This window comes from Lepus europaeus, chromosome 20, assembly GCF_033115175.1.
Source record: "Lepus europaeus isolate LE1 chromosome 20, mLepTim1.pri, whole genome shotgun sequence".
In the NCBI taxonomy this organism is placed as follows: domain Eukaryota; kingdom Metazoa; phylum Chordata; class Mammalia; order Lagomorpha; family Leporidae; genus Lepus; species Lepus europaeus.
The window spans coordinates 7,556,412-7,570,015 of NC_084846.1; the positions used below are offsets into that span (position 1 = coordinate 7,556,412).

General features: G+C 58.8%; 1 protein-coding gene across 5 annotated transcripts in view; it reads left to right on the forward strand.

The window, feature by feature from the left end:
* The window catches only part of EPS15L1 (epidermal growth factor receptor pathway substrate 15 like 1), a 70,749-nt gene that overhangs the window by 17,247 nt on the left and 39,898 nt on the right, over nt 1-13,604 (forward strand). For all 5 annotated transcript variants that reach the window (XM_062179119.1, XM_062179120.1, XM_062179121.1 and 2 more), the window contains exons 2-9: nt 3,178-3,219; nt 3,329-3,418; nt 3,842-3,889; nt 5,153-5,248; nt 5,975-6,037; nt 8,373-8,498; nt 10,038-10,097; nt 10,951-11,184. In XM_062179119.1, coding sequence (XP_062035103.1) covers nt 3,178-3,219; nt 3,329-3,418; nt 3,842-3,889; nt 5,153-5,248; nt 5,975-6,037; nt 8,373-8,498; nt 10,038-10,097; nt 10,951-11,184 — 759 coding nt within the window. The remainder of the gene's footprint in view (nt 1-3,177; nt 3,220-3,328; nt 3,419-3,841; nt 3,890-5,152; nt 5,249-5,974; nt 6,038-8,372; nt 8,499-10,037; nt 10,098-10,950; nt 11,185-13,604) is intronic.

Here is a 13,604-nt window from a genome sequence, read left to right on the forward strand (position 1 = left end):
AGAGTTACAGAGAGGAGGATAGACAGAAGGTGAGAGAGGTCTTCCCTCCGCTGCTCCACTCCCCAGATGGCTGCAATGACCAGAGCTGGGCCAGACTGAAGCCTGGAGCCTAGGGTTTCTTCTGAGTCTCCCATGGGGGTGCAGGGGCTCAAGGACTTGGACCATCTTCTGTTGCTTTCCCAGGAGCATTTAGCAGGGAGCTGATCAGAACTGGAGCAGCTGAATTTCGAACCGGCACCCATATGGGATGCGGGCATCGCAGGCAGTGGCTTAACTTGCTTTTTTTTTTTTTTTTTTTTTGACAGGCAGAGTGGACAGTGAGAGAGAGAGACAGAGAGAAAGGTCTTCCTTTACCATTGGTTCACCTTCCAATGGCCGCCACGGCCGGTGTGCTGCAGCCGGCGCACCACGCTGATCCAAAGGCAGGAGCCAGGTGCTTCTCCTGGTCTCCCATTGGGTGCAGGGCCCAAGGATTTGGGCCATCCTCCACTGCACTCCCTGGCCACAGCAGAGAGCTGGCCTGGAAGAGGGGCAACTGGGACAGAATCCCGCGCCCTGACTGGGACTAGAACCCGGTATGCCGGCACCTCAGGCGGAGGATTAGCCTATTGAGCCACGGTGCCGGCTGCAGTGGCTTAACTTGCTATGCTACAACGCCAGCCCCCTCACCAGCGTCTGAACTACCATGCCTGATCCTAGCCCTGCATGCAGGAGTTTTAAATGCTGGAGAGGGGCCCCAGCTCTGGCTATTGTAGACATTTGGGGAGTGGACCAGCCGATGAAAGATCTGTCTGTCTCTGTCTCTGTCTCTCTCTGTTAACTCTGCCTTTCAAATACATAATTTAAAAAAAAAAAAACAAAAAAACAAAAAACCCAGGAGGCCCCACAGGGTGGGCCGTTGAAGATGCTAAGGGTGTGATGGACACCCCAGCCATTTCTGCCCTGCTGCCCCCGGGGTGGGGTCAGGCCAGGGCCCCCTGGGCAAGGCAAGCATCTGGTGGGCAGCCTGGCAGGTGTTTCTGCTCCGTCTGCGCCGGCTCCTTTGCTTGCTTTTCGTGTTGTAATTTTTCTGCCTTCTCAGGATTTCCCCGCTTTGTTTCCCCTTTTTCCTCTTGTTCTGACTCTCCTCCCTGCCCTTTCAGACCTCTCTGCCACTTTCCTCTGCTTTCCTGTGTCTTGGCATTTTTTTCTCTGCACTTTCAGTTCTTTGTATGTTGCAGGTGTCGGTGCCCCCTAGAGAGGCTGACCGTAACCTATGTGTTATTTTTGACCTGCTAGGAGCCTCAGGGCCAGCATAGGCTGTGTGATCACTCAAGGAAGCTTTTTTTTTCTCAAGATTTTTATTTTATTTATTTGAAAGACAGGGTTACAGAGAGAGAAAGAGAGAGGTCTTCCATCCATTGGTTCACTCCCCAAATGACCGCAACAGCCAGAGCTGAGCTGATCCAAAGCCAGGAGCCAGGTGCTTCTTCCGGGCCTCTCATGCGGGTGCAGGAGCCCAAGGACTTGGGCCACCCTCCACTGCTTTCCCAGGCCACAGCAGAGAGCTAGATTGGAAGTGGAGCAGCCGGGACTTGAACTGGCATCCAATATATATCCCCTCTGCTAGGCCCAGCCCTGCCCCCCACGCACGCGCCCCTCCGCTGGGCCCAGCCCTGCCCCCCACGCACGCGCCCCTCCGCTGGGCCCAGCCCTGCCCCACATGCACGCGCCCCTCCTCTCATGTGCTGCTGAGTGTAACTACGTTCTTCACTTCTCACTTGGCGATCAGGAGGTGCGTGAATGCCGCTTTTTTCACTTTCCTCCTTGCTAGTCCACTTTGTGCTGCTGTAGCAGAACACCCAAGACCAGGTACTTTATAAGGAATGGAGATTTGGGGCCTGCGCTGTGGTGTATCAGCTAAAGCTGCTGCCTGCAATGCCCGCTTCCCATATGGGTGACGGTTCAAGACCTGGCTGCTCCACTTCTGATCCAGCTCCCTGGGGAGGGGCCCGAGCTAATTCTTCTGTGCGGAGTGACCTCCGTGATAACAGCCTTAATCCATTCATGAGGACAGTCCCCATGACCCAATCACATTTTTTTTTTTAAAGATTTATTCATTTATTTGAAAGGCAGAATTACAGAGAGGCAGAGGCAGAGAGAGAGAGAGAGAGAGAGAGAGAGAGAGAGAGAGAGGTCTTACATCCGCTGGTTCACTCCCCAGGTGGCTGCAGCAGCTGGAGCTGGACCACTCGATCCGAAGCCAGGAGCCAGGAGCTTCCTCCAGGTCTCCCATGTGGGTGCAGGGGCCCAAGGACCTGGGCCATCTTCCACTGCTTTCCCAGACCACAGCAGAGAGCTGGATGGGAAGTGGACTAGAACCAGTGCCCACATGGGATGCCGGCACTGCAGGCAGAGGCTTTATCCACTACGCCACAGCGCCAGCCCCTAGTCACCTCTTAAAGGTCCCCCCAGCACTGTTGCCTTGGAGTTTTCAGTGCACACCCTCACAGCATAGCACTCAGACGCCAGCCAGCGCTGTTCCCCGCCGGGCTGGCAGGCTCTCTGGGTTTCCCCTCCCCCACCTCCTGTTGAGTCAGGAGTGGAGGTGGTGGCCATGGTGGGAAGTGTGTGAACTTGGCCAGGCTGCATGCAGGTGTGTCCTTGCTGGCTCCGACTCGTCAGCTGACCCTAGACAGGGAGGTACCTTCTGTGAAGGACAATGTCTTGGGGACCCGAGAGGCCCAGCGCAGTGTGCAGCGTGGAGCTGAGGATGCTGAACTTCCTGCCGCCCTCGTGGGACCCAGAGGGGGTGGGTCGCTGATGGAGGATGGACGGGACCCAGGGCAGGGGACGGGCCAGAAGCTGGTGCACCTGGTGGTTCACGATGACGCAGGGGCCTCCTCGTGATTCTGGGGTGGGAGCGTCTCCAAGGGTTGGGTGTCTCCTCCCTCTGAACTGTGAAAGACCGAAATCCCGGCACGCAGTGGGCAGGGGATGCCGCTAGGCTTGGCGGCGGCTGCTGCTCCCCAGCAACCACGTGTTTGGGCTGGAGTCGGGGTTCGTTGAGTATTGGAAAGACTTTTTCTGAATCGGGTAACCTGTGTCTGGGGCCTGGGAGGTGCGCGTTTCGCCTCTCCCCGTCACTTCTTGGTAGTGAGTCCGCTTTTTGACTGGTGTCTTTGGTTTTGTTCACAGATTCCCACTGGAAACCCATTGTATGAGTCATACTACAAGCAGGTAAGCTTACCTGAGCTGGGAGGCAGGGCCCCGACCTGCAGCCGACAGTCGTCGTGATGGGTGCTGCGCGGGCCCCTGCCCCGTGCCGACTGCTGCCCTCTCCTCTCAGGTAGACCCTGCGTACACAGGGAGAGTGGGGGCCAGTGAAGCCGCGCTGTTCCTGAAGAAGTCTGGGCTCTCGGACGTCATCCTCGGCAAGGTAGTGGCGCTGAGCAGTGACCTCTCCTGCCGCAGCCACTCTTACGGCCCCCTGGGCGAGGGCTGGCCTCTGCAGACCCCTCTGTGGGACGTGGCCCCTGGGGGTCATCTGGTCATCCTGAGCCCGGGATGGCAGCCGTCGCCAGTACTTGGCTGGCACAGAAGGGACCTGACCCTGGGGTCTCGGTAGCTTGCGGATTTGTGTTGGGGGTGCACAGGTTTCAGAGCCACCATTGACATGGCACAGAGAGCATCTGGAGGGGTCTCCAGGCGCTGCCCTTAGCTGGCTGGAGCCTGGGAACGGCCCCTCCTGCGTGGCAAGGCCCGGGTAGGCGGTGGCAGAGGCGGCGGGCGCTCTCCTGTGTGGGTTAGCGCGTGCGCACCCATCGACAGGCACGCTCATCAGCATGTTTGTTCTCTGCAGATATGGGACCTGGCGGACCCCGAAGGTAAAGGGTTCTTGGACAAACAGGTACATCCATGCCCATCCGGAGCAGTGAGGGCTGGGTCGGCGGGGCCCTTCCTTGCACCTTTCCCACCTCAAATGGGGGAGTTCTCACGTTGAAATAGAAGTCTCGTCAGGGTTAGCCTATCCTGGGTAGCTTGTGGACTTACTGGTGGTAAGATGTTTTCAAAACTTGGATTGTGAAATGGTTTGAGACTCGTGGAAGTTGCGCAAACGAGGGCGAGTTCCTGGATGTCTCGGCAGCTCTCCCCTAGGGATGGCGTGTGTGTCACAGCACGGTGCTGCACCGCTGAGCTCCGGGCTGACCCGGGGAGAACGGGCTGAACATGGTTTCGAAGAGGCCATCGCTCATAGACACATGTCCCCACCGCCCAGTCCCGGCACAGGACTGCCTCCCCCCAGATCTCCCTGGGCTGCGCCGAGGCAGCCCCAGCCCAACCCCTGGCAAGCCCCATCCCTGCTGCGTCATGATGATTTTATTGCTTCCAGATGGCGAACGGAGTTTTGGTGTCCTTGAGTGATTTGAAGGGACCGAGGGAGTGAGTCCAGTTAGTTCAGCCTGTCCCCACGTTGGGTGGGAAGGGTCTGTCTCGGTGATCCGGCGTGGTGGGTGGGCGTGAGAGTCACTGCTCAACGCCCTCATGGGGCAGAAGCCCGGTCACTTTGACACGGTTCCCCTGCGCACCGCCACGGGTTACTCTTCACTGCTTCTCCCGGCCAGGAGGGGTGTGGGGAGGAAAAGGCAGCCGACGGCCCGGTTCAGGTTCTGTGTCCCGCTGTGTGTGGGGGTCGGGGACGTTGTTCAGTGAGGGGGCGGGCAGGAGATCATGACGAATGCAGAAATGCAAGTTTCTGGGCAACTGTGACTGTTCCAAACCACTTAAAAAAATAAATAAATAAAACCTTGCCCACACGTGTTCTGCCGCGTGCCGCCTTCCACCTGCCCTCTCTGCTACTTTATACAGCCCGGCTGTTTGTAAGAGGTGGCAGCTTGTTGTGTTTGAGACACACATTTGTTCGACGTTTTGCAGTGTCCTGGGTGCCACGGGGCAAGCCCACTTCCGCATCGTTATTTAAGCAGTGTCCCCCCAGGGGCAGTGCCTTCCAGCCCGACCCTCTGAGTGGCCTTTGCACGGGCGGTCCTTGTTGAAGGGGAACGCTTCTTTCCCTGAAGCCCGCTGCTGGGCCCAGCACCCCGTCGCCCACCCCACGCTCTTGCCAGCCCTGCGGGGTTGACTGCTGGTTGACTGTTGATTTTTGGGTTTGCAGGGTTTCTATGTCGCACTGAGACTGGTGGCGTGTGCGCAGAGCGGCCACGAAGTCACCCTGAGCAGTCTGAGTCTGAACATGCCGCCGCCTAAGTTCGTGAGTGTCCGAGTCCCTCGGTCCCCTTTCGGATGCCGCGCTCAGGCGCCTGTGCACGCGCCTGTCTGCGGGGTCCCTCTCGCCTCTGCTCGGCGGTTGTATGCGATTCCCGTAACAGGAAACCGTGCTAAAGATTAGCAGTGGCATGTATACAGCCACGAGGTTGTGCAACCGGCACCTCTCTCTAGTTCCAGAACACTGTCGTCACCCCAGAAGGGGTCCTCACACCCATAAAGTGTTCACCCCCGATTTCTCCTCGCCCAGTGCCTGGCAGCCACCCTCCAGCTTTCTGGGTCTGGGCGTGTTGCGTGAGTGGAACAGTAGGCTGTGGCCCTTAGAGCCAGGCTCCTGTCACTCATCCGGAGGTTCTCCAGGCTGCAGGCCCGTGCCCAGTGCAGCTGGCTTTCTCCTCACGCCTGAACCTTGTTCCAGCGGGTGGCTGGACCACGTCTGTGTCCTTTGCCGGCTAGCGGGGTCGTTTCCACACTTTGGCCGTGTGCGTAGTGCTGCTTGTGAGCATTTGCGCACCAGGGTCTGTTTGCACACTGTGTGACAGTGCTCGCAAGTCTGTCCCTAGGCATGGAGGAGCCGGGTCACATGGCAGTTCTGGGTTTGGCCGTCTCAGGTCTGTCTCCCCGTCTTTGTTGAAAGTGCGTCCTTTTCAGCAAGCGCACCCTCCCGTGGTTCACGTCTGTGCCAGCCACGGGCCTGCTCCTCTCGTTCCAGCACGACACCAGCAGCCCCCTGATGGCCACGCCGCCGTCCACGGACGCCCACTGGGCCGTGCGGGTAAGTGGCAGGGAGGGCTCCTCCCCGCTCGCTGCGATGTCGCCCGTGTCCCGGTGTGAGCGAGCCCCGAGTGCAGGCAGAACTCCCTTCCCCGTGAAACTCTGGAAAACGCCCTGGCCGCGGTGAGCGGGCCTTTCTTTGTTGGGACCCCGGCCCGGTTTCAGGAGTGGGCTTCTCCGAACGCTGCGGTCCGGGTCTCGCATGTGGTTTTGTGCTGGTGCTGGCTAATTAAACAGACGAGGGCCTAGCCCCTCCCCGGCCCCACTCCCACGTTCTTGGGCCTTCCTTCCTGGCGCTCTGTGCTTTGTGGAAAGCTTCTCGGTGTGTCCATTCTTGTTTGTGTGGCTGAAGTCAGGTTCCTGCTTCTAGAACGAGAAGAGCAGCGTCTGCTAGAAAATGCAGAGCTACTCCTGGAGGGACGAGCCCCTCACCGGCGTAGGCCCTGGCTCCTGTTGGGCTTCGCTGTGGTTGTGAAATACAGAGGCGCCTCCCCCTCTCCACCCCAGGCCCTTGGTTCTCGCCTGGAAAGCCCGTGTGGCGGGTGGTGGTGGCATCTGTGCGGGGAGGGGGCGGGAAGAGGGTTTCCTGGAGCCGAGGCATCGTGAGCGGCCTCTGCACAGGCCCTGGGCCAGCGGCGATTGCTGCACTGCCGCGTGGCTTCCTCTCGCGGTGGTGCAGCCTCGCAGTGTGGACTCTGCCGAACAGCTTTTGCCAGGTCCTGCTCCTGCAGGCGTCCGGTCCTTTCCTGGCAGGGGCTTTGAGGCCTCGCAGAGATGAGCCAGGGACCCCGGGTAGGCAGTGGGGGTGCTGTTGGGAGAAAGCATTGGCATTCCGCTCGCTCGTGGAGGCCGTGCGGGAAGGAGCCTGGCTGCCAGGTGCCGGCCTCTGCGGCCAGCATTCCTGGGCTGCTCAGAGCTTGAGCGCGAGTCAGCACGTCGTCGGGTGGGCGGGCAGAGCCCGGCACCCCCCATGCTCCTGTTTCTATTGTTTTTTCTTTTTTTTACTCTCTCTCCTTGAAAACGTTTTAGTTCTGGTTAGATATTTATAACATGAAATGTACCTTCTTAATCCTTTAAGAATTTTTAGAAATTAATTTTGTTGGTTTGAAAGGCAAAGGAGCAGAGAGAGGGAGACCTTTTTCCCCCTCAAATGCCTTCAATTGCCAGGGCTGGGCCAGGTTGAGGCCAGGAGCCAGGAACTCCATCCGGGTCTCCCATGGAGGTGCAGGGGCCCAAGTCCTTGAGCCGTCACCTGCTGTACCCCGGGGTACAGATTAGCAGGGAGCTGGAATGAGTGTGGAGTCAGACCCCAGCGCAGGCATTCCGAGAGGGCTGCCTGTTAACCGTCAGCGTCGGGTGTACTGCCGCGGCTGAGTGCACGGCTCCGCAGCGTTCAGCTCGTTCGCCTTTTGTACTACACCCCCCATCCCTTTCCAGAAACTTGTCACCTTGCACAGGCGAAACTCTGAACCCATGAAACGCTCACTCCCACTCACCTCCACCCCCGCACCCCCGTCTGCTTGTGTCTTTGTGGGTGTGACCACTGTGGGGGTCTCACGGAAGTGGGTCCTTCTGTGACCAGCTGAGTTGGTTGAGCACGTTGCCCCAGGTTCATCCACATTGTGACAGGTCTGTAGAACCTTCCAGAGTGGGGTGGGCTGTGCTGTGTTTCTGCGCTCGTCAGCTGGATGCTCGCTGTGTACACTTGACCTCAGCCTTGGCGGTTGTAGGGTTTTGTCAGCACTGCCAGCGGCCAGTGTCTGCCGCGCTCTCTGCTCTCCCTCAGTCCACCTGCCCAGGGCTTCACTTCCCTCCGAGGGTACACTGGTGCCCGCTCCCAGGCCCTTGTGGCCAGCAGCCCGTGTGCTCCCTGCAGCTGCTGTTTCAGTCTCTAAGTCCTCCCTCCTCCCTCCTCCTTTGTCCTGAGCACTTTGACTGTTAAGATTTTACTCTTAGAGGCAGGGGCCTCCTGCAGTTGGCTTTGATAATTATCTTCCTGGGAACAGAGATTCGTTCACGCTTTTCTTTTTCTTATTGTGGTGAGCTCTTTGGAGGTGGTCTCCCTGGAAAGATATCCCCCCTCCCCCCAGGGAGGCCCCTGCGCACTCAGCTGGCCTGGGCCAGCTCCTGCTCCTCTGAGGTTGTCTGAGGGCTGTTTCCTTCAAGGTCAAAGTTCACTCTGGAACGCAAGTGCCCAGACTCTCCTAAGAGCACCGTGTGCTGTGGCTGCGGGCCAGGGCCCGCCCCGGGCTGCTTTCTCAGCTTTGGGTCAGGGCTGCACGTGGACCCGTGCGCTGGCACACCTGTACTCACGCTGGCTCTTTCTGTCCGACCAGGTGGAAGAAAAGGCCAAGTTTGATGGAATTTTTGAAAGCCTCTTACCCATCAATGGTTTGCTCTCTGGAGATAAGGTCAAGCCAGTCCTCATGAACTCTAAGCTACCTCTTGACGTCCTGGGCAGGGTAGGTGGCCGTGGGGTCCGTGCCTTCATGTCTGCTCCACCGCCGTGTCAGGTCATCACTGTTCTCCCTCCCTGAGGACGCTTTCCAGGCCCTGGCTTGGTGCCCAGCCTGGAGCCCCTAGGGCTTCCTGAGTGCGGGGGAATCCAGCACTAGCTACAGCCAGGCTGGCCCAGGGCCACACGAGGTCCAGTCCCGGAGGAAGACACAGGGGCACGCCTACCTCACAGATGGGGAGGCAGGCTCAGAATTGAAACCACGGCTGAGTCCGGGGTGCACAGAGCTCGGCCCAGAGCCCAGACCAGGGGCCCCTCCATTGTGCTCAGCGTGGGAGTTCTGTGTCTTTAATCCTTTTTCTTTTCTTTCCTGCCTTTTTTTTTTTTTTTCTTTTTTAAACTTGAGAGGCAGAGTGACCGAGATTGAGGGAGAGATCTTCTGCCTTGCCAGTTCACTCCCCAGATGCCTGCAACAGCCAGGGCTGAGACAGGCTGCAGCCAGGAGCCAGGAGCTCCACCCCTGTCTCCCATGTGCGTGGCAGGAACCCAAGCACTTGGGCCAGTATCTGCTGTCTCTCAAGCACATTAGCAGGAGCTGGGTTGGAAACAGAAGATCTCGGGCCTGTCTCAGGCACTCAGATGTGGAATGCCCACTATCTTTCCTATTTTTTTTAATTAACTAATTTATTTGAGAGGCAGAGTTACAGAGAGGCAGAGGTAGACACAGAGAGAGAGAGGTCTTCCGTCCATTGATTCACTCCCCAGGTGGCTGCAGTGGCTGGAACTGCGCTGATCCGAAGCCAGGAGCCAGGAGCTTCTTCGGGGTCTCTGACGCGGGTGCAGGGGCCCAAGGACCTAGGCCATTTTCTACTGCTTTCCCAGGCCACAGCAGAGAGCTGGATTGGAAGTGGAGCAGCTGGGACTCAAATGGACACCCATATGGGATGCCAGCGCTGCAGGAGGCAGCTTTAAGTGCTATGCCACAGTGCTAGCCCCCTCCCCTCCCCCCTTTTTTTTAAATTTATGTGACAGGTAGAGTTATAGACAGTGAGAGAGACAGAGAGAAAGGTCTTCCTTCCATCGGTTCACTCCCCAAATGGCCGCTACGGCTGGTGCTGTGCCGATCTGAAGCCAGGAGCCACGTGCTTCTTCCTGGTCTCCCATGTGGGTGCAGGAGCCCAAACACTTGGGCCACCATCCACTGCCTTCCCAGGACACAGCAGAGAGCTGGACTGGAAGAGGAGCAAACCAGGACTAGAACCGGCCCCATATAGGGTGCCAGCACCGCAGGCGGAGGATTAACCAAGTGAGCCACGGCCCCTTTTTTTCCTATTTTTAACTACTTTTTCTTTTCTGCCTATACAGCTCAAGGTAGAAGAATTTTTTAACTCTGTGGCAAGTTTAGAAAGAATTTTGCACAATTTCTTTAAAAAAACAGAAGTGCTCAGGTGTGTTCCTGTGAAATGCGGGTTTTCCAGTTCTCAGGGTGGGGCTTGCCTCCAGGGGACTCCCTCTCCCCGCGAGCCTTGCTGCTCTTCTCCTGCAGGTCTGGGACCTCAGCGACATCGACAAGGACGGGCACCTGGACCGAGACGAGTTCGCTGTGGTAGGCCCCACTGGGTCCCTCCCACCCCTGGGGCGAGGGCGGGGAGGCGGGGGCAGGGGGGGGGGCGCAGGGTGGTGGTGGTGGTTCTGGATTCTTTTGTTTTTCTTCTTGAATTTAAAAAAAAAATGTGAGTTTTGACAGAATTCAAGCTGTAGGGGCAGCACTTCAAAAATTTTGCGGAAAATAAGATTTGAAAGATGAGTTTGTTTTGGTCCAAAAAACGTTGAGGGGCAAGTGTGGGGTGCAGCAGGTGAAGCCGTGGCTTGGGGCGCCTGCCTCTCGTAGCCATCGTGCACTTCTGACCCAGCCTCCTGCTCTCCTGCCTGGAAGACCGTAGATGATGTCTTTGCCTCCCCTGTGCCGCCCAGATGGGGCTCCTGGCTCCTGGCTGCAGCCTGGCCTAGTCCTGGCTGCCGTGGGCATTTGGGGCTTGGACCAACAAATGGAAGGTGCCTCTCTCTCTCTCTTTCTCTCTCTCTCTCTCTCGCCGTCACTGTGCCTTTCAGATAAAATAAGTAAATGTTCAAGGAAAAGTTAGAATCTGTGCATGTCGGTGGCCTTCAACAAGTTTAAAGAAAAGGCACATTATGAAAATAAGAATCTTAACATTTTTTGCACCATAATAACCTCGTCTTAATTCCGTTTTTCCCACCGCACTTTAAAGGCCCCTCACGCAGGGAATTGTTCTGTGCGCTGTCTCCCCAAATCCCCCAGTGCTACCCTTCCACTGTGCTTGTCCAGCCTTCCCTTACCTGCTCCTGACCCCCCCACCTCTCCCCCGTCGCGCTCCTCATCTGTGGAGTACAAATCCCCCAGGGGGCCGCCTCAGCGCCGCCCTCATCTGTACCTGTAGGCCATGCACTTGGTTTACCGAGCCCTGGAGAAGGAGCCCGTGCCCTCCGTGCTGCCGCCCACCCTCATCCCCCCCTCCAAGAGGAAGAAGTCAGTGTTCCCCGGCGCCGTACCCGTCCTGCCTGCCAGCCCCCCGCCCAAAGACAGCCTGCGCTCCACTCCCTCGCACGGCAGTGTGAGCAGCCTCAACAGCACCGGCAGCTTGTCTCCCAAGCACGGCATCAAACAGACGCAGGTACGGGGCTCGCGGGTTCACGGCCTCCTCTCTCGCTCAGGAGCAGGTGGAGTTTGGGATGAAGTTGGCACTGCAGGGACTCGGGGTGAGTCGCACGCTCTGGCAGGCTCCTGTCATCTCTGGGGGCCCTGCAGATGCCGTGACCATGGCCAGTGGACTGCACCAGGCAGGGACCAGGGCAGGGAAACAATCCGTATGTCCAGTTTTTTTCAAAAATATTTTTCGCCTGTGGTTGATTGAATGTGGACACAGACCATGGAGGTAGAAGGCTGGCCGTGCCGCTCTTCTACAAGTCCTGCTCGCTGTACCCCTGGGCTCCCTCACATGTCTGCCCCCTCCAGAGGCCTCTGCAGGGTTCTGGACACAGAGCCGCCTCCTTCCTGCCTGCTGGTCCCTATGCTGGGAGGGCCCTTGCCTGGATTGCACCTCGGCATCTTGGCAGGGAGGCCAAAGTCGGCCTATCCCCACCGTGCCCTGCTCTCTCCTCCTGGTTTCTCGCAGCTGGCTGCTCCATGGTCAGTGAGGTGTTGTCTGTCTCCATGCTGCCATCCACTGCATGGAAGGTTCTTGGTTACAACCTGCATCTCCAGGAGGTGCCCCTGCTCACGTGGACGCTGAGTGAGCAGGGCGGTGAGGGAGGCCTCTGGCTCACCCTGAGGACCCCTCGGTGGCCCCTGGCCCCACACAGCAGCGCAGACCTGACTCCTGGGCCTCTGGATTCTCCTTCTGTGCACTCAGCCAAGCTCAGACAAACACAGGCTGCACACAGAGCACGCAGGGCTTGTTCTCGCCACCCTTCCCTAAACAATGCGGCCTAGCTGCTCTGTGTGGCCTGGAGAGTCATCCGGAGAGGAGTTGAAGTGTGTGGGTTCTCTGCCAGCACCGCTGTCGCCTCGCGGAAGGGACTCGAGCCGTGTGGAATTGGGGCTGGCCAGGGGAACGACTGTTGTGTAGTGGAGACCATGCTCACGTTGGTAGGTGCGGCGTGAACAGGGGTCTCTCTACAACAGAGACCATGTGAAGTGTGCGAGTGACACCTGGAAGTGGCCCTCATGCTCACGTGTGGTCGTGGCGGGCGGGGAGCAGCCAGCACCCCCACACAGCCTGGAGGGACATGAGCGAGGCCCCTCAGATAGTGCTTCCTAGGTTCCTGCTGGGGAGGCTCCCTCCCTCCCTTCCTTCCCATTTATTTATTCATTTGAGAGGCAGAGAGAGGTCTTCTATCCGCTGGTTCACTCCCCAGATGGCCACAGGGCCAGAGCTGCACCGATCCGAAGCCAGGAGCCAGGAGCCAGGAGCTGCTTCTGGGTCTCCCACGTGGGTACAGGGGCCCAAGCTCTTGGGCCATCTTCCACTGCTTTCCCTGACCATAGCATAGAGCTGGATTGGAAGTGGAGCAGGCAGGACTTGAACTGGCACCTGTATGGACTGCCGGCGCCGCAGGCGGAGGATTAGCCCACCACACCCCAGCGCCAGCCCCCAGGATGCTTCTCACAGAGCCTGTTACAAGGCCAGCCGCGAAGGGTGAGGCGGCGTCGTGGGGGCCATGCTCGCTTGGCCACCCAGAGCGGAGGCAGAGCTCACGACAAGAGGCCTGGTGTTTGCCACGTGAACAAAAAGGCATTGCTGCCTGGTTTCTGGGGTCACGAGGTCTTTGGGGAGTGAGGCTAACACCGGCTGGATACAAAGCCCAGCACCTCGGGACAGCCTCGGGTCTCCTGGGAGCGCTGTTGAGGCTGCTGACGCTGCCGTGGGGTGGCGTGGAGCGGAGCCTTCCCTGCTCTTGGAGACCGAGCTTGCCCCTCAGCTCGGCTTGTCGAGCACTGTCCCCTCTTCCTCAAGGCTCCTGGTGTCGCAGGTCAGGTGCCCGGCCACGTGACCCGAGCCTGCTGTCTTGGCGTGTTCCCTCGCCGACCCTAACTACACACGGGTGCTCTAATAGGAACAGATGCTGAGTTAGCTCACAGCTCTGGGGGCTGGGCAGGCCGAGGTGCCGGTACTGGCATCCGTCAGGACCCTTTGTGCCGCATCCCAAGGTGAGGCGGGGCGAGCGAGCCCGAGGGAACCCTCCACAGCGCAGCTGCTGCCCCCGTGACCCAGTGACGCGGGAATGGACCCAGTCGCCTGAGGTCCCACCCCTCAGTGCTGCCGCGCCGAGGACCCAGTGCCCAGCCCGTGCCCTTGGGGGCGCACGTTCCTTTCAGCGGTGTCCCTCTGTGCGTCCTCACTGCTGCCCTGGGCTTGGCCCACCGCAGGCCGAGGCAGCTTCCAGAACTCGCCCAGGAAAACGCCACCAGCACAGTGCCGGTCCTCGCACCATCTGGCGTCTCGCTGTTAGAATCAGGCCCATAGAGCTGATGAGGTGGGGCAGCTAACTGGACCACTTGCTTTACCAACTCAGCGTCCTCACGACCCGAGGC